At 36.5% G+C, this 24,749-nt stretch overlaps 1 protein-coding gene across 1 annotated transcript in view; it reads left to right on the forward strand.

Moving 5' to 3' along the window:
* Window positions 1-1,429: 1,429 nt before the first annotated feature.
* LOC120109152 (synaptotagmin-5-like) overlaps window positions 1,430-24,749 on the forward strand; it is a gene marked incomplete at its 5' end in the record, with an annotated part of 32,131 nt that continues 8,811 nt past the window's right edge. Inside the window, 6 exons of the mRNA XM_039122900.1 lie at window positions 1,430-1,531; window positions 19,211-19,331; window positions 20,412-20,530; window positions 20,724-20,822; window positions 23,568-23,648; window positions 23,749-23,834. Coding sequence (XP_038978828.1) covers window positions 1,430-1,531; window positions 19,211-19,331; window positions 20,412-20,530; window positions 20,724-20,822; window positions 23,568-23,648; window positions 23,749-23,834 — 608 coding nt within the window. The remainder of the gene's footprint in view (window positions 1,532-19,210; window positions 19,332-20,411; window positions 20,531-20,723; window positions 20,823-23,567; window positions 23,649-23,748; window positions 23,835-24,749) is intronic.

A 24,749-nucleotide genomic window follows, 5' to 3' on the forward strand; every position in this document is an offset into this window, starting at 1 on the left:
TCTGGGAATGCGCCCGGGTCCGCCTCTCGTACCCCGCGCGGCTCCGATGAGAAGGTCCCGGCAGAATGGAACGCGCTCGAGAATCCTCCTCGCGCCGGCGCTCCTCCCCATGGGAGAGGAAGGAGCGCGGGTTGAGGAGAGCAGGCGAACGCTCAGGCAGCAGCGGCTCCTGAGCCCGCTGCGGCGCCCGGGACATCACACCCTGCAGATTCTGCACCGCCTCCGCGAGGGTGCGAACCTGCTGGGCTAGCTGGTCGAACTGAGCGGCTTCGACCGTCTGAATAGGCGGTGGGGCGGTGGAGTGTTGCTGAGAGCGCGTTGGAGATGCAGCGGCCTCCCGGCCGGAGGCGCGAGAGGCCCCGCGACCGGAAGCGTTGGAAGCTCCACGACCACCTCGCCGTGCCATTACGATCGCTCTGAGATCCGGGCCCTTCCTCTAGCGCCAACTGTTGCTGGTGGTCCAAACCGAGAACGATTGGCACAGCGGTGTGAACGGGGTTCCCTTGGAGTTGGGTTGGTTGCGCTCCACCTTCCACCGGAAAACCTGCAAGCAAGCCTCGCACCACCACTGGGGTAGTGGGGGCCCTCCGACGATCAAGTCAGAGAGGATTGAAGGAGAAGGAGAGATAGCAGTAGCAGGTAAGAGAATGCTCTGGAAAACTTTTTCTTACCTCCCCCCTTCTTCCCCCAGCCGCATATATACCAGGCTGGGGGGTCCTTCTGGGGGGTTGGTCATCGTGTAGCACGATGGAGCTGCCACTGACATGGCCGTTACAGGGCGTCGTGGGGCAGCGCTGGGTACGGCCATGACAGGGCGTAGTGGAGCTCCGCTTTGTACGACTGTTACAGGGGATCGTGGAGCAGCGCCGGATACGACCGTTGCAGGGAGTAGTGGAGCAGAGGGCCGCGGCGTGCTTCAGGGGAACAGCCTGTCGTTGTCGAGAGATTACCGACTCGGGGTCGGACTGCTGGATCAAGGGGCAGCCGACTCGGGGTCGGGCTGCGAAGCCGAAGACATCCGACTCGGGGTCGGACTGCTGGATCAAGGGGCAGCCGACTCGGAGTCGGGCTGCGAAGCCGAAGATATCCGACTTGGGGTCGGACAGCTGGATCAAGGGGCAGCCGACTCGGGGTCAGGCTGCGGAGCCGAAGATATCCGACTCGGGGTCGGATTACTGGATCAAGGGACTGCCGTAGTCTTCCTGGGTGCGCGTGCCGGTCACGTGGGGCGTGGCGGCTAAGTTCCCCCGTAACAGATATGTTGATAATCATGTTGGTTCTCTCAATCAAGTTATATGGATGCATCATGTTATAGTGTCTTATACTCTATATTTCAAGATATTGTTGTGCTCCTTAATATATAATTAGCTTGCTGAATTCAGCTGACCAAGATTGTAGATACTCCTGCTTATGCCTCCATCTTTTATAGGCTGTCGATATAAAACTTCTAGGATCACTCAACAGAGATGATTTGAAGAAGCTCTGTGGTGACAATTACCCTGAATGGATATCTTTTCCTGCATTTGAACAGGTTAGTGCAACTTGATCACCATTTTGCAGAACTGTTATGCATTAATATCTCATACGCATGTTGAGTGCATCTTTTGGGTCATCCATATTGTCCGGGTGTGTATTTGGTTCCTAGAAGTGTACGGGCCAAATATTAATTTTAGGGCTTAATTCCTCATGAATGAGAAAATGTAATTGCCCAAGATTTGTATGAACTGAAATTTCTGAGATCAATATTTAGAAGGGGAGGAAGATATAAATAAAACCAACATGTAGATGGAACTTGAAGGAGAAGAATTTAGGCAATATTCAAAAAGCAACTCATGAAATTTTCACTGTAAATCACAAATTATTTGTAAATTTGCTAAATTGGGAAAAATGCTTATTTCTGATGGTACATCATATGTGAAAAGAGTTTAAGTTCAGTATTTGTGTGTAGCTTGAATGGCTATTAAATTGTGATTATACATCTATAGATGTGGTCAGGTCCTGTGTTATCCTCATTTTCACAGATAAATGGTTACTTATTGCTTTATTTTCTTTGCGAAATGTGAAAAATAAAGGCACATCAAATGATGTATCTCGGATCACACCGCAACCTCCATATATTTTATGCCTGTCTTCTCTCAGAAAAGTATTCTTTAAAAACAAAATTTGAAATAAAGTAAATATCAAACAAATTGGCAATCTCATGCACAGAAAGTTTTCCCCTTTTTGAGGAGGTAATGATTCTCCATAGAAGCGTCAAAAAACTTTATTAAAAATTTAAAAGAGAAGTTACAAGTGAAAAGAAAAGGAACAAAAAATTCAACCAAATGTACAAGCACTCCCATTTTTCTCATTCTTGCAACACAGCAGAGAGATGCATTTTATTTACCAAGGAAAAGAACCCTTTGAGGGATGACTTAATCTTCTTAATGGTCTCAAGGCCTGAATGTTTGTCATCTCTAGAAAACCTCCCATTAGAAGAGGCCAAGAGAGTGCCTCCTGAGTGCAGAAATATGTAGGCTGAGTTGGCAGAGAAGAGCCCATCCAAGTTCCATCTCCACTTGATGGTGTCCCGAGCATTTGAAATTAGAGAGAAACCTTGCAACAACCTATTTTCTTCAACAAATCCAAGGGTCTCGTCCCTTGTTATGCTGTATCTGAACCTTATCCTCCAAGTTGCAAGACCATGCATATTAGTAGCATAGCACCTCACAAAACTGATTGGTGATCCACGATCCTGAAGAGCCTTGGAAAGGTCTGAATCAAGGGATGAGAACCAATCCAAGTATCCTTCCAAAAGAAAGTTATAGACCCGTTCCCAATTTTCTTGAAAATGCTGGCAAAGAGGAAGCTTTCAGATTTAAGAATACCTGTCCAGATGGGGGAGACTAGGACTTGGAAGTATGACAGGGCCTTCTGGTTTTGTAATGTCTCACTGAACAAGCCTCTTCCAAGGAGATCATCCAGGTGAAAATTCCAACACCATTTACAAAGCAGAGTAACATTAAAATCATGGAGATCAACAATTCCAAGACCTCCCTCCTTGTTAGGTCTACAAACCTTTTTCCAGTTGACCAAGTAGAGGCCACAAAAAGCTTCTTATTTCGTCAACTCTTCTTCTTACCCAAGCTGGTGAATGGAAGATGGATAGATAATTTGTAGGGAGAGAAGAGTGAACATTTACTAAAATTAGTCGTCCCCTAACAGATGCAAATTTACCCTTCTAGTTGGCAAGCCTTCTTCCAAATTTGTCGATAAGAGGGATCCAATCTTGCTTAAGGAGGATATTGTGGTGCAGAGGCAAACCAAGATATGAGATGGGGAGAGAGGATGCTTGACATCCCAAAATATCAACAAATCTCTTGGCTACATCCTGGTTTTCCTCCTAAGTGAACTAGTTGACTTTTGAAAAGGTTTGTTTTCAGCCCACTGTCAGCTCAAAGCCCAGAAGGATAATTTTAAGAGTTTGAATGCTATCAACATCAGGATAACAAGAAAAATAATAGTATCTTCTGCATTGTATAGATTGAGAGTTCCTTTATAGTCACCAAGGTTTCCAACACCCTTAGTGTGTCGTCCAGGGCTTTGGAGAATAACTTACTTAGAATCAACAAAGAGATAAGGTGAGAGGAGACCACCTCATGTCAGCCATCTTTTGAAGTTGATCCAACTACCAAGAATTCCATCTACAAGAATTGCAGTTCTTGCAGCACGCAGCTAGGAGATCATCCAGGATCTCCATTTGCTACCAATGCCTCTCTCTTGGAACAACTGAAGTCCCAGCTCACCAGATAGTAAGCATACACATCTGAAACAATACAGCGCAAACTAAATACTCCAACCCGTGCATTTAACTAGAATAAGATGTTTGTAAATCCATTTTCTTATCAATCTTGCAAATTAACTTTCAGTGATTTGTTCATGCACTTTGTTTTATATCTATAACGTCATTGTGTATGTTTTACTTTTTTGGGTCTGTGCAGGTGAAATGGCTAAACAAGCAATTGAGTAAACTATGGCCTTTCATTGCAGATGTAAGATAATTCACCTTTATAGCATGCTTTTCATTTACCTAAATATTTCTATAATCTAATTTTCTTTCTAATTAGGACAAATTACACTTAATTTAGCAGGCCCTTTATTTAAAAGCTTTATGAGAGCTTATTCTCTCCAAACTGCATATATAACTTGCACTTAGTTCTCCTGATTAACCTCCTTGTAAGGCATCGAGTTCCTGATTGTATTTGTACAGGCACACCCCTTCTTCAGTTAATATATTGCTTCCACATACTTTTCTACTATTTTATGCAACACTTAGTTTTGCATGATGGCATTTAAGTGATTTTATATCAAATCCTATGTCCGTATTCTCTTTGATTCTCTCTCTCTCTCTCTTGGAAGAGTGAAAAGAGTAACAGAAGGCAAAATATTTAACAATGGAGTATATGTGTGTATGTATGTATGGGTACATATGTGCACATAAATACATAGATATATACATGCATGCGCGCGCGCATATATACGTGTATATATATAGGTAGATGTACTAAAATACATACTTCAATAGGCATAAAAATATACATATAAACTAGAGTCTGGCACATGGTTATTAAAACCAGACTGGACCAGCTGGTTGGATCAGGAAACCTGTGAACCGGCTCCTTATCCTGTCTGATTTCATTACAAGACTGGGAATGCAAGTGACTCGCCATGAATTGCATCAAACCAGCTGATTTTCTCAAAAACCGATTTCCCTAGCGGGTAATAACCAAGTGAACTAGGTTTGTCTGGCTTTAAGAAAAGTGCAATAAAAAATAATAGTTATTTTAATAGTTGAGTTAGAATTCTTTATCAACTTATAAAAATTTTCTCTCTTATTTAGAAGGAGTTATATTTTAATAATCAATTCTTTACAATAAAAAGTAATGAACTCCTTTTTTTCTTTGATATCAAATTAAAGAACTAAATATATACATCATTTTATTTTTTGGAATTTTGAAAATTTACGATTTAAAAAATAAAAATATCAATAATTCTATCATTTTCCTTCATTATATGTTATCTTTTATCACAATTTTTAAACGTTAGATGAATTGTGATTTTTCCATTTATATTGCAATTGACAATTATCGGTAGTTTTGCATATTCTCTTATATTATATCTAATTTGTTTAATATATTTAAATTTTTAACACTTTTAGTTATAACCTAGCATGATTGATTGACTTGACAATTGGACCAGTATCCTAGTGACAAGTCCTCTTGGCTGAGTCAGTCCCCTGTACGGGTTTAATAACTATGGTTTGGCATGTGCGACGCGCATGAGAAGTACAGTGGATCTCTATGATTCCCTAATCTGATTGACATTCATCCTTCTTATTTCTCTCCCTTGAAATATACATATATATATATATATATGTATGTATGTATTGATGACCCAAAGATTGATTCATAGATTGATTTTGATGATCACAAAACCTTGAAGTATGGATACTAATGTTTATGTTGCAAGGAGAAAGATATTTATTTTGCAAGGAACATAGCAAGTTGGAAGAACACAAGAAGGCCTCCAAAAGCTCTCAAGAAAAGTTAGAAGAAAGCTACAATTCATTGGCCCAAGTTTAAAGTTCAAAAGGTTCAAATTGGAGGAGTAAAATCAAAGGAAAAATTCGAAAGAATAGTCTTCGAGTCGACTCCTGAGGAATTCGAGTCGACTCCAATGTTTACCGAGTCGACTCCGGGGAAGTATGAGTCGACTCCTAGGAGTCACAGACAGAAAAGTCAGAGAGCAGTTTTCGGGTCTGAGATTCGAGTCGACTCCAGTGGAACGCGAGTCGACTCCGATGGTTGGTAGGTCGACTCCAAAGAAAGCAAGAGTCGACTCTCAGCGGAACACAAAGAAAAAGTCAGAGAGCATTTTTGGGACTCTGAGATTCGAGTCGACTCCCGCATTGCACGAGTCGACTCCGAGACTCCGCGACCATCAACAGACAGAAAAACCAAGTTACTGCCTCTGAGATTCGAGTCGACTCCCAGACAGCTCGAGTCGACTCCAAGGCAGCGCTACACCAAGATGGCAGAAGGCTGTGTTTCGCAAACTGAGAGCCGAGTCGACTCTAAGGAAGTTCGAGTCGACTCCAAGACTGGACGAGCCAAAAGACAGAGGATCGGGAGTTCGGGCTCTGAGATTCGAGTCGACTCCCAGGACAGTCGAGTCGACTCGAGAGGACAAAATTCAAAATTGGATCCACGGACTTCAGTGGATGAGCCGACTCCGAAATTGCCAAGTCAGCTCCAGAAGTTGGCGAGTCGACTCCAGGTTAAGACGAGTCGACTCCCAGTCGAGGCAAGCACATTAATTCAAATTTGGAACAGTGGCCGAGTCGTCTCCGGTAAAACACGAGCCGACTCCTGCAACAGGCGAGCCGACTCCTGATCGCGCGAGTCGACTCCGATCCCAACGGTCATATTGTCAGGAGGTGCAGACTGGTTCCAACGGCTCTATTTTTGTCTCTAACGGCTATATTCTTGTTTCCACGTTATCAAAAGCTATAAAAACAAGAAGAGAGCTAGGAGAGAACTCATGGAAGTGGGAGAGATCATCTAGGAAAGAGATCTCAAAGAGATTACAAAGGAAATCTCCCATAAGCACAAAAGGGCCATCCAAAGCGAAATAGAGAGAAGAAGAGCATCCAAGAGAATCCCAAAGCTTCCTCTCCATCCGTGTGCTGCCTCAGTGATCCTCTACCTCGTGCCAAATCAGAAGAGGGTCAAGTAAAGAAGAAGCCGAGCTCCTCCATCTTCAAAACTCGTTTGAGGGCTTCTCTTTACTCTATTTGTTTATATTGTTATATTTGCTTGCTTAAGAAGCTTTGATTTGTTTTTATTCTTTGTTTTAATATCTTGTAACTTGATTCAATCAAGGGATTGAATCAAGGGGTTAAAGGTTTGTTGGTGAGCCAAAGGGAAAACCAACGGTGTAAGGTTTGTTGGTGAGCCAAAGGGAAAACCAACGGGGTTTAGGTTTGTTGGTGAGCCGAGGGTAAAACCAACGTGTAAGGGTTCGATTGTGATCCCGGAAAAACAATCGGGGGTGGTTCTAGTCGGTGAGCCTGGGAAAACCGACCGAGTTCGTTGTTATCTCGCAAAACAACAAGTTGGGTTGTGAGCTTGTAAAACAACCGGCTGTAATCTGTAGGATTATAGTGGAATTCCCAAGAGGTCTTGGGGAGTGGATGTAGGTGCTGGGGTGCACCGAACCACTATATGTTTATTGTGTTTGTGATGCTTTTTGTCATTGTCTAACTTGCTTACTTAGATATATTGCTTGCTTAACTCGTATCTACGCATCCCTTAGTTGCAAGCATACTCAATTTACTTAATCAAGTCCCATTTAATAAATCATACTGTTGCTAAGTTTAAATTCCACTGTGCATCTATATAACTTAGCATAGTTAATCAAAAAGTCTTAGAAGTAGTTTAAAAGTTTTAAAAGACCCAATTCACCCCCCCCTCTTGGGTTGTATCTACTGGGCAACAAGTGGTATCAGAGCAGGTGCTCAAATATTATTTGTAGTCTTAACCGACTAGAGCCAAAGATCATGACAACTCAAATAGATAGTTTTCTAGGAGAAGGACAATCAATTGATACACCTCCACTGTTTAATGGTATAAACTACCCACATTGGAAAATACGCATGCGCATTTTCATTCAATCACAAAACTATTATCTATGGAAAATCATAATAAATGACCTTCACACACTCTCTCATATTAATGAGAAGGACTTAGCACAATTAAATGCTAATGCTATGAACATATTATATTGTGCTATTCAAGAAACAAAGTTTAATGAAATTTCTGCATGCTTATCTGCTAAGGAGATCTGGGATACTTTAGAAAATATTTATGATAAATCTCAGATTAGCTCTCATATGCTTCAATTATATACTAACAATGAGACTGCAGAAAAGGGTGATGAATCTCCCTCAGTCGAGTCGACTCCAAGAAGCTCAGAGTCGACTCCCAAGTTAGTCGAGTCGACTCCAATAAGGTCCGAGTCGACTCCGAGGCAAATCAGCTTCCTAAAGACAAAGAAGAAGAGGAAGCAAGAAGAAAGGAAGAAAGAGGTAAAGCGCAAGAAAGCCTTGACCAAGAGAAAGTCAGACAAGGAATTGAAAGTTAGGAGCAACAATGAACTACAAGAGGTAACTAACTTATGTCTTATGGTACAAGAAGATAAAGTAGAATCTGAATCTAATCTTACACCAAATGACTTTCATGAAAAATATTCTTATGATGAACTTTTAAATGCTTTTCATGATTTGTATAGTGAATGTAGAAAATTAGCTAGGAAAAATAAAAATCTTAAAAAGCTAAATTTGGAAATTTCAAAAGAAAGAAATTCTATTACTGAAATACAAGACAAACTAAATTCTGAAAATAAAAGTTTAAGGTCATTTTCAGAAGAATTGATTCAGAAAAATCATAGCTTAATTAAAGAAAATCAAAACTTAAGTAAAGAAATTAATCAATTAAAATCTTTTATTAACAAATTCACCGTAAGTTCAGAACGATTAAAAATGATGTTTGAAAGCCAATATGTTGCTTGTGATAAATCAAAACTTGGCTTGATTCCTTTACTTAACAATAAATCTCTAGAGAAAAAGGTTATCAATTCATCAAGCAAACCATTAAATAAGATAAGTTATTTCAAAAATGAAAAGGATGGGAATAACAACTTTACCTATCGTTCTAGTATAATTAAATCAAATGGTAAAGTTATTACTATTAAACAGATATGGGTTCCAAAAGGAACCATATGTCCTAACTCTCAAGGACTCAAGCAAGCTTGGGTACCCAAAATGAGAAAATGAGGATGTACACATAGGTGTACCAAGATACCCATGGAACAAAAGAAACTTAAAATATACTTATGAAAAGTTATTAACAAAAATCAGTAATCCTTGCATCTCATCATTATTTTTGCTTAGTATTTGATATGAATTGCTAATAGTGATCAATTTTGTGATATAGAAAATACTTTTGGAAATATGATCAAATCACTTCATAGTGTACTTTACTCACTATTGGATAAGTTGCAAAATGATTAATTTATTAAGAATAATTCTATGAATTCTCTATATGCTTGATTGAGAGTTTTTATCCATGGCATTATTGTTTATTGATCATAGATATGATAATGTGTACTTGGTATGTTTTTAAATATATGCACTATGAATACCAAGATTAAAGAAACCATCTTTAGCATACAAAATCAACTCATGCTAGTATATACTTAATCTCAAAAGACCTTGCCATTGGCTTACTTAAATTATCTTCTTAAAGGTCAAAGTTTTGCTATGCATGCTAACTAAGGAAACAACCAAAAATCATTTCTAAATCTAAAGATGTTGTTTCCATCTCTAAGTTTTCAAAAGCTTACATTGGATTTGTTCTTGGAAAATAAACTTGAAAATATTTTCTGTATTTGCTGAATCTTGTAAAAGTGTTTCAAATGATAAAGGTTTCCTAACTGTGAAGATAAAGAGTATCATGGCACAGTGTTGAAAACCAAAATCCTGATAAAGTTTATGCAGAAATTAACTATTTCAGCACCAAGGACATCTTAAGTAAAATAGGGGTAATAGAATTCTTGAAGAAATAAAAAAGACAACTGTGTATGATAGTCATCTACTTAAATGATTTTTAAAAAGCTATCATCACTGCTTGTCATACATATGATTTCTATTAGATCTATTTTTGATGAAAACTCCTTTTGATCTTCTGAAAAATGGAAAATGAACCATTGCATATCTTTCATATTTTTCAGTCGTACATGTTATGCTTGATATGTTCTTATGAAAAATAATGCCAAATCTGATAGAGATATGTCTATCCTTGGATATCATTCATCAAGCAATGTATATAGAATATTCAATGAAAAGATTTTAGTTGCAAAAATATCAAGTCGTCTTATTCTCTATGAGACTAATGATTTACTGTCAAGATACTAAGATCAAATTATATATGGTTAATCTTTTACATATAACAATCTGAAAACTTGTTAATAATTATAACAAAATTGAGTTTTTCAGAAATGCACTTAATGAAGAAAAATTGATAACTACTAAAAGACTGAATCAAGAAAAGATGAAATAGATCTTGATTCTTGCATGATTAAAAGTAAAGATCACCACTATCATTTGCTTGACTCATGAGCTTTATATTCTGTCAAATGAATGTGTAGAATTCACTCCTATGTGGTTATTTCATTAAAAAGTAGATCTATGTTAAATAACCACCATATTTAAAAATTACACATTACATATATGATAAAGCAATATGTGATTTAAAACAAGCATCAAAAGCTTGATATATAAAAGCTTAGGTAACCTTGTTGATAGAAAGTAATAGTGATAAATCTATGCATCAAAAAGAAGAATCTATGATATCTTGCTTGCTCATAGCACACATTGATGACATCATTTTTGGTTCTACTAATGAAGAGTTATATTGCAAAGTGAGTTTGAAATATGATGAATGAATTAACATCTTCTCTCAAACTCCAAATTAAGACAAACAAGAAAGGGGATCTTCATTGACCAACGTTAGTCCATAAGAAAACTCTTATAGAAGATTGGCGTGAAGAAGGTATATCTATGACCCCATCTTGTAGAAATTGTAAAGGATGAGCAAAGTAGATCTATTGTTTAAAGCTGTATTGAAGCATGATAGAATAATTATTTTATCATACAGCTAGTAGACCAGATTGTATGCTCATTATGTGACCTTGTGCAAGACTTCAATCTAACTTTAATTAATCATATTTTATTGATAACAAATACGTCATAATCTGAATTTTGATAGAAACAAACGTTTAAGATAAGTTGATTAAAACTTAGTTAACACATCTTATTGATAATTATCTTAAGCAAATAGAATCTAAACTAAATTGATTTGACCTTGATAAATCTGTCTATTGCCTCACATGCTTGTCCTTGAACTATCTTGGTTAATGAATCTATCTCTTTAGTTCAAGTGATATGTGCTTGCTTATATTTAGGCAATCTCTTGAATAAAGTGACTCAACATGCAACTATTGTCATATCTCATATTGAGTCATCTAATTAAAAAATATATATATATTGGATGAATGCTTTGTATCTTAAAGAAACTAATGACCTTCCTTCAAGAAAGAAAAATGAGAAATTTCAACTTGAAGGATATCTTCATGTAAGATACACTAAACATTCACATGCAAACAAGAGAGAGGATCTTCTTCAGCCAAAAGTTCACACATAAGAAATCTAGTTTGGCTTGAAGAACATATAATGAATAGGTAATTTTAGACACCTTTCTCACAAATTAATTGAGCAAAGTCAATAACTTAAATCTTATTATGGCATGATTAAGGTCTTTAATTATTAATTTTTGATATCATGTCTATATGTGTATTGACTGACTTATACTTTTAGAAATTATTTCATGGTTTGCCCAAACTAAAATATATCTTTGCCTATGTCATAACCATGAAATACACAAGTATATGCTTAAAATTTTGATGTAAAATAACTTGTGAGAAGTTATGAATCCTTGAGCACAATGAAAATGTTGTTAGCATAATATACATCTATATGATACATAAGATTATCTCTTTATTCTACTCTTTCATGTAAATTACTTGAGAATGACAAAAAGGGAGAGAGATAAAGAAAAGAAAATGGACATTGTTCAAGAGATGAAAAATCTGAGTAAAGGCAAATACTCCAATCTTAAGGAAAAGCAAAACAAACATAGTATACTCGGAACATTTGTGAGACGTTTGGAAGAGATAAAATCTGTAACTAATTACACTCAAACAGGGAAAGTTAGAAGTGAACATTTTAACCTTTCTATATTGCTCATCATAGGGATGGTGCCAATGGGGAGGCTAGTGGTAGTACCCGGCACTATTTGACCCAACTATTCGGTGTAGGGCATATTAGGGACGGCACAAGAGGGAGGCTAGTGGTAGTACCTCGTGCCCCTTCCCAACTCCACCGAATAGGGAGCAAATAGAGTATAGAGCATAAGAAAATAAAAATGAAAGACAAAGTAAATGAAAATATATAAGAATAATCAAGTCAAATTTTTAATCACTTGAAAACACACTTTAAGGATGAAATCAGTGCAAGATAATGTTTAAATAAGGGGAGTTTATTTGAAAAGAATTGATTTTGATCCTTGACATGCTTGTTCTTAATATTTTAATGCATGACTTAACACATAATATATTTTGCATGTGGCATGATGTTTTAAATTATGGGTTCTCAATGTTTTACAATGCTTCATGCTTGGATAATTTGATTGAATATTTGGAATACTATATAAAATTTTTTTTTTATTAAAAAGAAATTTCAGATTTGTCATTCACAATCATCGTTAAAATCTGAAAGGTGAATAAATTTGTAAAAAGGAGAAGAGAAGGATATTTCTATTTAGGCAAAATGAACTGAGTTTGTTCTATCCTTCAACTTTCTTAACTTTGGTATATAATGTGCTAAACATAAATACAAATATTCTGAATATCCTCTTATATGTGTGAAATATGTGTCTTCAATCATAATGATTTAAGATGAGCTACAATGTGGAAGATCCATATCTCAAATTATGACTTTGAAAGCCTCTATTGAAAATCTTTATGAAATTCAGAATCTGATTTTGTATAAAAGCTTAAATTCAATATGATTTCTAAATAAAATCTTAATTTAAGAAAAACAGAATTAATTTTGATGCCTTGGTTGGTTGCTCCGGTACGCATCCGAAACATATCTTTTCTTATCGTTAAAATGTACTAATATTGGTCTAAATGATGTGTCTTTCAATGATCTTGATTACAAGCAATTTTTTTTTATGATTCTATTTTGATATTAAAAAAATATTTATTGTGCTTCATGTATACATTGCTGAAAAACTATGATTAAGAAATTGAGTTCTATAAATATATATACCTCAATGATCATCTATATATTTTTCTCTCCTATATTATTAAAGACTTCCATCAATAGAGTGAATGATCTAAAAGCTAGAAATATTTCACCTCACTCAAATGACTCTAAAAGAAAGAAAATGTAAATGCTGTTGAAAGAAACTGAGCGTCAAATGAATCATTTTCTGATTAATATTTCAGTACATTTTCTCAAAGATTAAGAGGAAGTATAACTTGTTCTTGATAGATTAAAAAGGGTGATTGCTATAAATTTTGAATAATTCTTGATCACTCTCCATTCTCGATATCATAGAATTTCAGTTCTATTCACGTTTGTCATTAAAATCTGAAATTCAACAAAAGAAAAGAATGATTAAAGAAGTACGCATCTTTTGAGGGGGAGCTTTAGATATTCAGTATCTTATCCTAAAGTTACTTCAATTTGATGTATACCTTAAATCTTATGGATTGATTTTTATGAACTTCCTTATATTGCAAGACATGCTTTAAATTACCTTGAGATGAGTTCTATAAAGGTTGTCTTATCTCAAACCTTGAGTCTTATGAAAATAAGCTGAAACTTATAGAAAATAAATTTTTGAGATTGACAATTTTATTGAACATTATCTTAGGATTCTAAACTCTTAAATGGAATGATCAATTGAGGGGGAGAAAGAAAATTTCAGAAGGAGAGGTCTTATGGAACTTAATTACATGAATCTATAGGAGAGGGAAAGAATACTAAATGAAAAGTGATCCTAATACTCTCCAATATGTATCATCTGAAATTTAAATCTGAAAATCTTTATGATACACCTTGAGGCGTGTTATTTGGTTAGTATATCTTATGCATCACTCATGAACCAAATTACAAATCTTAAGAGCCTCTAATTTAATAAAACAGGGGGAGAACAATGTATTAAATTTTCTTGAGTATCTCTTAGAAAATCTATTTTGAACCTCACTAATGAGTTTTAATTGGCTTGCTCTTTAGAACTTCTATTTTGTGCCAATTCATTATTTTATGTATCAAATTGTGCTTATTTTCTAAAAAAATAAAAGAAAGTCTTTAAAAGAGCTCTAAGATGTATCAAAAATTGCATGAATGTATATTTTGATATTTGTGCCCCAATGCTCCTATTATCATAAAAGAACTTTGAAGTCATTAAGAGAATTAATTAATTTGCTCTCATGGTTGATAAAATACTTAATAGATTGGGCAAAAGGTCCTAAATGAACAAGCTTTCATACTTATTATTGAAGAGAGGTTAGATTTCCATTCGTGTGGTACTTCTTGAATTAACTTAAGAAAGATTCCACCTACACTTGCTTAGAAAACTATCTGTGGTATCACATTCGATGTGTTCTGCTCTGAAATTATCTTAATTGGCTCTGATCTATGCTCATTAATCTGATTCTAATATTATTGCCTTGAGTTATATGATTCATATCCTTGCAATAATTTGACTTGCAAATCAGAGTACAATAAGGAAAAGAAATATATGAGCATTCTGATCTTTGTGCTTAATGTTTCACTATCTTTTGATGTTGTCAAAAAGGGGGAGAAATATCTAAGTATATGCTCATAATGCCTTTATGCTTTGAATTGAATACAAATCAGCTTAAATTGAAATATGTTGATTGTGTTAAGCTGATTAAATCTAAAGCATTATCATGAAGTATGTTTTTTTAAATATATATGTTTTCTACTTCATGCAACTTAGCTATGTATTACTTCTAGAAAACAATATCTTTTATATTGCATATACTCCAAGTTTTGTCATCATCAAAAAGGGGGAGATTGATGACCCAAAGATTGATTCATAGATTGATTTTGATGATCACAAAACCTTGAAGTATGGATACTAATGTTTATGTTGCAAGGAGAAAGATATTTATTTTGCAAGGAACATAGCAAGTTGGAAGAACACAAGAAGGCCTCCAAAAGCTCTCAAGAAAAGTTAGAAGAAAGCTACAATTCATTGGCCCAAGTTTAAAGTTCAAAAGGTTCAAATTGGAGGAGTAAAATCAAAGGAAAAATTCGAAAGAATAGTCTTCGAGTCGACTCCTGAGGAATTCGAGTCGACTCCAATGTTTACCGAGTCGACTCCGGGGAAGTATGAGTCGACTCCTAGGAGTCACAGACAGAAAAGTCAGAGAGCAGTTTTCGGGTCTGAGATTCGAGTCGACTCCAGTGGAACGCGAGTCGACTCCGATGGTTGGTAGGTCGACTCCAAAGAAAGCAAGAGTCGACTCTCAGCGGAACACAAAGAAAAAGTCAGAGAGCATTTTTGGGACTCTGAGATTCGAGTCGACTCCCGCATTGCACGAGTCGACTCCGAGACTCCGCGACCATCAACAGACAGAAAAACCAAGTTACTGCCTCTGAGATTCGAGTCGACTCCCAGACAGCTCGAGTCGACTCCAAGGCAGCGCTACACCAAGATGGCAGAAGGCTGTGTTTCGCAAACTGAGAGCCGAGTCGACTCTAAGGAAGTTCGAGTCGACTCCAAGACTGGACGAGCCAAAAGACAGAGGATCGGGAGTTCGGGCTCTGAGATTCGAGTCGACTCCCAGGACAGTCGAGTCGACTCGAGAGGACAAAATTCAAAATTGGATCCACGGACTTCAGTGGATGAGCCGACTCCGAAATTGCCAAGTCAGCTCCAGAAGTTGGCGAGTCGACTCCAGGTTAAGACGAGTCGACTCCCAGTCGAGGCAAGCACATTAATTCAAATTTGGAACAGTGGCCGAGTCGTCTCCGGTAAAACACGAGCCGACTCCTGCAACAGGCGAGCCGACTCCTGATCGCGCGAGTCGACTCCGATCCCAACGGTCATATTGTCAGGAGGTGCAGACTGGTTCCAACGGCTCTATTTTTGTCTCTAACGGCTATATTCTTGTTTCCACGTTATCAAAAGCTATAAAAACAAGAAGAGAGCTAGGAGAGAACTCATGGAAGTGGGAGAGATCATCTAGGAAAGAGATCTCAAAGAGATTACAAAGGAAATCTCCCATAAGCACAAAAGGGCCATCCAAAGCGAAATAGAGAGAAGAAGAGCATCCAAGAGAATCCCAAAGCTTCCTCTCCATCCGTGTGCTGCCTCAGTGATCCTCTACCTCGTGCCAAATCAGAAGAGGGTCAAGTAAAGAAGAAGCCGAGCTCCTCCATCTTCAAAACTCGTTTGAGGGCTTCTCTTTACTCTATTTGTTTATATTGTTATATTTGCTTGCTTAAGAAGCTTTGATTTGTTTTTATTCTTTGTTTTAATATCTTGTAACTTGATTCAATCAAGGGATTGAATCAAGGGGTTAAAGGTTTGTTGGTGAGCCAAAGGGAAAACCAACGGTGTAAGGTTTGTTGGTGAGCCAAAGGGAAAACCAACGGGGTTTAGGTTTGTTGGTGAGCCGAGGGTAAAACCAACGTGTAAGGGTTCGATTGTGATCCCGGGAAAACAATCGGGGGTGGTTCTAGTCGGTGAGCCTGGGAAAACCGACCGAGTTCGTTGTTATCTCGCAAAACAACAAGTTGGGTTGTGAGCTTGTAAAACAACCGGCTGTAATCTGTAGGATTATAGTGGAATTCCCAAGAGGTCTTGGGGAGTGGATGTAGGTGCTGGGGTGCACCGAACCACTATATGTTTATTGTGTTTGTGATGCTTTTTGTCATTGTCTAACTTGCTTACTTAGATATATTGCTTGCTTAACTCGTATCTACGCATCCCTTAGTTGCAAGCATACTCAATTTACTTAATCAAGTCCCATTTAATAAATCATACTGTTGCTAAGTTTAAATTCCACTGTGCATCTATATAACTTAGCATAGTTAATCAAAAAGTCTTAGAAGTAGTTTAAAAGTTTTAAAAGACCCAATTCACCCCCCCCTCTTGGGTTGTATCTACTGGGCAACAAGTATGTATGTATGTATGTATGAATGTATGTATGTATGAATGTATGTATAAACATAATAACATATGTATGCATTTATGTAAATGTATATCCACTCGGTGTATCTAGACATCATTTCATAATTTGACATGTTTATGATTGGCTGTCAACCCAACATTAGCCCTCCGCATTTTTATTTGGGCTTGGGACTGGCATGGGTTTGTTATGTTTTAATTTATTGAAGCACCATAATTTATATTGGGTCCTTATATTTTTGAAAGACATCCAAAACTGAAACAATGAAATCTAAGACTAAGATGACAATGTATTTTTTGTTTTCTCAATCAAATGACAATTTGATTGTAGAATTCAACCTTCCCTGACTGTATGACAGGTTTTCCCCCTTGAGTTAGAACTAATTAACACATTGTCACTTTAGGAGTTCTGAAAAATGAATTATTTATACAAGTAGTGCCATTTTACTTTTCCTCATGTTACTTTCTAATGTGGATGTAATTGCTCTTGTCCTGAATGAAGACTGAGAATTTCCTAGATATGTAACATCTCTTTTGCCAGCCCTCTCCAGTGAAAAGTTCTTTAAACATTTCTCCATTTATTCCCAATCATTATGCTTATTTTTTCCGAATTTTGTTTCAACATAATGATGTAAACATACAAATAACATATATTTAATATTTTTAAATTTCAACTTCCATAAATAACTTATAAATTTATGAATATTTTCTGAACTATTCTGAATTTTTCTATATTTTGGTAGACAATGCCTCCAAAATATCTTCGTACTACTATTTCTTATCTTAATCATGTAATCTCTGACCTTTTTTAAGTGAGTCCTACTTTTGGCTGATATTGTGAAGTTAAGCTTCAGGCAAAATATTTTTGAACTCTGAAATTATTACCATACGTCACTCCACAAGCCCACATCAGATGTAATTGGTTCCATACTATGCAGTCAAAGTTGTTTGGCAAGTTATCAGGCTTGCAAATTGACCTTATCGGGGTATTTACAGTGCCTCATGTTGATAAAACCAGAGCAGTAAGCTTATAATTGGGTTAAGTTTCTAACTTCAGGTGCTCAATCACTAGAGATACCACAATTTTATTCGATTATTGCTTTTTAAAGTCCAAAAGATGGTATCTGTCATCCTTTTAAAATTTTCGGTCTACCGTATCATTTCAGGATGCTTCCACATTCTTTGGGTATCTGTATTATGCTCTTATGACTCATTCCTAGTATTGGACATTGCACAGGTGCTTGGTAAATATAAGTTAGTTTGAAAAAAACAATCAGGCATGCAGCATGCACACTCTATTGGCTTATACAAAGGCCCATCTTAGATATGCGATCAACTAATTTACACTTTCGTCTTTTGTATAATGAAACTCCTAGAGAGTTCGAAGCACGGTGCGCCATACCGTACTGAACCGGATGGTATGGGGCATACCGTACCATACCAGTCCGCTATAGATCCATCATATGGGAGGTATACCGACCATGGAATGCCGTACCGGCCCGTACCGGCCGATACGTATCGGTCCGGTCCTAGACCGGTACCGGAACCACTAAACCGGTTCGCACCGGTACGATTTTTTTTTTTTAGAACCACAGCGCCTCGCGCTGTGGTTTTTGAAACCACCGCGGTGCTGTGGTTTTTGAAACCACCGCGTACCGGCCGGTACGGTATCGGTACCATACCGGTCCGGTCGGCCACCGGTGCGCCAACCGGCCACCGGTACGGCGGATCTTGATACCGACTCTCGGTACGCCAAACCAGCCCTGTACCATATCATACCAACATAGTGATAAAGTAGCATCGGTATGGGGTCCAGTACCGAGATGGTTGTACTTTGGTTCCAAGTCACTCAGGAACTAAATATTGCATTCCATGCTTGTATTCATATAGCTGCATTGAATTTTATTATTAAATAGCGTGGGACGGGACCATCCCAGTTTTTCCATGGAATGAGTACCTCGTGTTTGGAATGTCCCGTCCCATCCTAGTCCATCCCGACTTGACTTATCCCGACATGAGATGTTGCCCGTCCAGACACACATGATAGAGTGGTATGCCTCGCCGTCCCACCGGTATTTAAACCTTTAACAAGTGCAATTTTTGATTTTATAAAATCTCAGAATTTTATATATTTTGTTATCTCCTTGCGCGTAAGGACATATATGGAGCTGCCTATTGAAATTGCCTAATTTTCTCTTCTTATGTTAAATATTTGCATGCACTTTCTCGTAATTGTAGACCAATAAATCCTTTGTTTTAATGCTGTCAATTCTGTCTCCAGGCTGATTTTTTTTTTGTTTTGTTTTGTTTTTTGATCTTAGGCAGCAACAATGGTCATCAAGGATTCTGTAGAGCCACTACTGGAAGATTATCGCCCCCCAGGAATATCCTCACTTAAGTTTACAAAACTTTCTTTGGGAAATGTTGCACCCAAAATTGAAGGTTTGTATATAACCCAAATGTTTTATATATATATATATATATATATATATATAATATTACAAAAGTTTCAAGGTTTCTGTCATGAGGTTTGTTTGCTGAAGACTGTCTAACATGTCCCTGGAAACATATTATTGATAAGTTTGAGAGAAGGCAGGGTGCTTTACCTGCTTCGCTTACAAAGGGGTATGGATATGCATATTGTTATTATAATCATATGTCTTATGTCACAAATCTTATGATCAATTTGATCTCTTTTTTTTTATGTTTGACATCAAACTTTATTTGACTTGTATTATCAAAATAAGATTGTTTTGATTAACATGCAGAAGTGTACATGTATGACTTGTTGCTTAACAGAAGAAATTATGGATGAAGAAAATAATGAATTTGCGAATAGTCAGTAATTGTCACCTCTTTTGGTTGTCATTTTAGATTTGTATATGTTATATGGTTTATTACTTCATAGAAAAAATCTGGTGTTCTCCACAAATTTTACTTGGAAAGGTAGAATTTCCAAACATTTTTCTTACACCTTTTCTTAGTAAATTAATTTGATGGACATATAGATACTTTTTATTCATTTGCAGTTTTTCTTATTTGATTAAGGATAACCTCTTATAGTTGGAGAGAGTTTGTTTCTGGGATGTTTGTAGAACTTGTATGTTTATGATATTACCTTTGAACTAAAATTTTCAAGTCATCAAAACAGGATGATACGCATATAATGCAGAATATCACTCTTGAGCTTCCAATAGACTTCAGAAATATAAGCTGCGCCTTGGTTACTCTCTCCTGCTCTTGTTATAATATTTTTGAGATCTACCCTTTCTTCTCATCTTACCTTATCTTCTTACTCTGCCAAATTTCCATCTAGCAGAGAATCACTATATGTTGGCTCTTTGGCTGTCCTTGGGTTCTTGAAATTCTCAAAACTTTAATGGTGCACTTTTTTCTGTGTTATTTCCTTTTCATAATAGAATGGGATAAAGATCAAGTCAAACGTGATCAATTCTTTTAACATGTTGTTAGACTATGTTTATTACATATACATTTTATGATACATGTATTTTCTTTATGAAGGCATCCGAGTTCAGAGCCTTAAGAAAGGTCAGATTACAATGGATATTGACTTTCGATGGGGTGGAGATCCAAACATAATTCTTGCAGTTGAAGCACTTGTTGCTTCACTGCCCATTCAGGTTTGCATGTTTATTTTAAGTTAAAAATTCATTTGTGGAAGGGCACCATGGCCATGGTTTGTCGAAGTGCTGCTGCTTGTTTTTTATTATTCAAATTAGATATGCATCCATGGAAGAAATGCATATCTTTTAATTTATATAATATTTTGGTAAGCATGAGATTTTACTTATCATTATCTTGCTCTGGTTGCAGTTGAAAGATCTTCAGGTTTTCACTGTTGTACGTGTTATTTTCCAACTTTCTGAAGAGATCCCCTGCATTTCTGCTGTTGTTGTTGCTCTCCTTGCTGTGGTATGCCTAGTTTTCTTTTTCTGCAACCTTTTGAAACTTAGACATGGGAGAGCTTCATTATTGTTTCCTTCCCTGCAATTCCATATATCAGTTGTAACATGAAATAAGTATTAGAAAAATTGGCAATTACTTGATGCTGAATCATTTGTTATGGCTCTGCACTTCATGGCGGGAATCGGAATCACTTTCACGAAAATATAGTTGGGGCCGTGGGGGTTTTTGATAAATACCATGGATTTAGAATTTGGTTGGAACAAAAAAGAAAAGAGGATATAGATTCCCATTTTAAAATGAATGAGATAATTCTTGTTGGTTATGGTTATAATACAAACCTGTCCTCCTTGTGGTGGAGAAATTGGAAGATCTTTTAGTTGTTATATTGTTAGATTTGATCTTGGCAACCTTATATAAAGCCACATGGCATGCCACGCTGAAAGATTCTGCTAATTGTAACAGCAGATGATGCTTGGTTGACTTAATATTTAGCCACTATTTTGATCTTTTGTTGATTTTGTTTGCTTCCTGAACAAAATATCTAGAAAATGTCTTGAATTTTCATGAAATCAATTGTAGCATGTTTATACCAGCTAGGATGAATTTTGCTAGTATGACAAATGAGCCTTATGTTACACTTAATCTTCTTTCTTTACTGGGAAATTTGCTATTTTCCAAGGCTTATTCTAAATCTTGATACTTCCTCTGCTATATTCCACCAGGATTTATAGTCTGGCATTCAAAGCATGTTGGCAACAACACTACGATAAGTTTGTTGCAGCAAGATGATGGACTCAATCCGTTGGCTACTTGTGAAGTTGATTTGAAATAATTGTCCATTTTATATCCAAGTTTTCATTAAAAAATTAAAACAAACATAGGAACACTCAAATATTGCCAGTTCTGATCCCAAGCATTAATAAAATGGAAGTACTGTTGATGTCAAGTCGACTGGTTGCAAGAAGAATCTCAAGCTATGAAATGATCCTGATTTGACTGAATGGAGAAGAACATTCATAAAGCTTTACCTAAGTGGCTGCAATTGGTATTGTTGGTCGTTATAATGGTTTAATGCAATGACATCTATTTCTTTTGAAATAGCTGCTGGCCTGCTGCATTAATTTCTAGTATAACATTTTTTTTATTGTTAGTTTTGAGTTTCTGCTAATTATTAGAAGACAATGTGCCTGTATAAAATTGAAGTATTAGATAATTACACTAAACTTCAAAACTGGAGTAAATGTGAAAGCATTCCCAACATGGAACCCATCTGATCAAATTTGTACAGAACCTGATCTGATCCAACCCAGTGTATTTATGTTTAAAACTGGATCTTCCATGAAACTATTGATGGGCAGGCTATAGCAGCAGAATTCTAGTTACAATGCCAATCTAGGTCAGATGCAGATCAGTCACTTGAGTTGTTCACAGCCCTAACTGCTTCATTATCATGAAAAGTTACAAGAGTAAAACCTTTCATGCTTGTTTCTCTCCAACTAGAAACCTTCCGTCTAGAAGAATCTTTTTAGTATATGCATTAGTTATATAGTATTTGGATGGGCCAAGAATGCTATTAATATTTCGTTGGTATTTTTTAATGAAGGAAAACATGTAAAAGCTTTTAGAGCACATTTTTCAGATAAAAGAATATTTGAAACTTGCCTTTACTATGTGGTATGTGCCACTAATTCTAGATAGTTTCCTACATAAATCTAAGGGCTACTTTTTTAGTGCTCAACCTCACATCTCAAGGAAAAACACTTGGATAAATCCTTCAGGTTCTTGATGCAATTACCTGGAGAGAGGCATAAAGGCACACCCTTTACACCTCATTTTGTCTTCTGTTGCACATGTATGTCAGGCTTCAATTTGCAACAACTAGTAGAAGGATATAGAACATTGTGAAATAACAAGGCTTTTGAGAAGCAGTTTTGGAAGGATCATGACTTAGAGAGGATGAGACATTATTTTAGGTAGGGAATACAGATTTGGAATGAAAAGAAGGTTCAAACTTCAAAGTTCAAACAATAATAATCCCTTTCAATCAAAAACAAAAGTTCAAACAGTCCTACAAATAATAGTATTATATAGGCATACAAGAAGGAAAATGATTATTCTTCAAGAAAAGTATAAAGGAAAATGCTGAAGCTGCTTACTAGTGCAATAAACGGTAAATCTCTGGCTATGTGTGGTTGCAGTAGTCCCATCAGCTGCTTCTTGTATCATTATAACCTTCTCTCTCTCTCTCTCTCTTCATATGGTAGGCCAAAATATCATAATGTAATGAGTAATGCAATTCCTTTGAATGAAATTCCAAATGATGGCTGAGTTGGGAAAGATGATGGTAAAATAGAGAACTGTTTTGTATCTATATGAATTACATTTTTCAAATCTTTGTAAAAATTTGAATAAATCAACCATTTAATAAGGGTTGCATATCTATCTATGATAGTAAAATAGAGAATTGTTTTGTATTTATATGAATTACATTTTTCAAATCTTTGTGAAATTTGAATAAATCAACCATTTAATAAGGGTTGCATATCTATCTATGTATCATTGGTGTTACATTATCCAAAAAGTGTTTCAAAAGAATCTGCATGAACCTATGAAGAAATCAAATCTATGTTTATTCTACTACAACTATATGCTTCAAGATTTTATATGTTAAATGCCAGAAAGTTTTGATTACATCTATTTCATGTAACCTTGAACTACTGATATCATCATGAACCTGCTTGTCTGTTTCAGCCAAAGCCTAGAATAGATTATATACTGAAGGCTGTTGGTGGAAGCTTAACCGCTATTCCTGGGCTTTCGGACATGATTGATGTAAGTTCGAACATTTACTTCTGATCAATGATCTGAATGTAAATTTACTTGTTAGACAATAACTAATCTAAAGCTCTCTTTACCATTCTCCATAATATAGGATACTATGAATTCAATTGTTACGGACATGCTCCAGTGGCCTCATAGAATTGTAGTTCCACTTGGTGGAGTAGATGTCGACACTAGGTAATCTTTTCTCCTTTTTCTTTCTTTCTACTTTCATGCATGTTACTTTGTTATGAATATACATATCGATTCATGTGTTTAAATGATATACTCGAGATTGGGTTAAAGTTAGTGGAGCAAGTATCCTAAATCCAGCTTCCCCTTTTAAAATATTCAAATCCTTTCTTATAAATTTCACATTCTGCCTTTCTCTTCTCAAGCAGCACTAACCTCATTCTTCTGTTCTGAGTCTTCTGACATTGACCCCATAATATGTATTATTGTAAATACTGTACCTTATAACCACATCCTCTGTTTCATAAAATAGAAGGATATTGAACTGATCTGTTTGGGTATTTCTGCCTTGTTTCTCATTATGTTCTATATTTTTCATGCATTCCTCTTCAGAGTTTCTCTCCTTTGTACTTTAGACAAACTAATTTTACGTCTTTACAATTTTGACTTGCCTTTTGTAAATTTATATCAGAGTCATTCTATTCTTCAATTTTATTTACTCAACACTGTCATGTAGACATAAAATGCACCAAGCTCGTCTGAATTATGTTGTCAAAAGTATCGTCAAGCTGAACCTGGGGTGCCATTTCAAGTGCTAAGTCAAGAAACATGTAGAACCATCTAGTACACAAATTACCACAAAATTTTGGCCATCTCTTAAGGCTTTGCACAGGAAGGATAAATTATCCATCTTTTTAGGTAATTTATGATTTCCTTTACAAATTCATAGTTCACTTGTCCATCTTCTAGCCATGTTATTGCTAATGCCATTTCCTTTAGGAAAAAGCTTCATCTTCCCACTCCTCTACCCACTCAGGATGTGGTGTGTGAATTGGGAGAGGTGCATGTGGGCCCTGCTTGACACCCACCGGCCCCATATTTGTCGCACCAATCCTCAATTGCCACATAGGACCAGGTTAA

The sequence above is a fragment of the Phoenix dactylifera genome, unplaced genomic scaffold (assembly GCF_009389715.1).
Source record: "Phoenix dactylifera cultivar Barhee BC4 unplaced genomic scaffold, palm_55x_up_171113_PBpolish2nd_filt_p 001864F, whole genome shotgun sequence".
In the NCBI taxonomy this organism is placed as follows: Eukaryota; Viridiplantae; Streptophyta; class Magnoliopsida; order Arecales; family Arecaceae; genus Phoenix; species Phoenix dactylifera.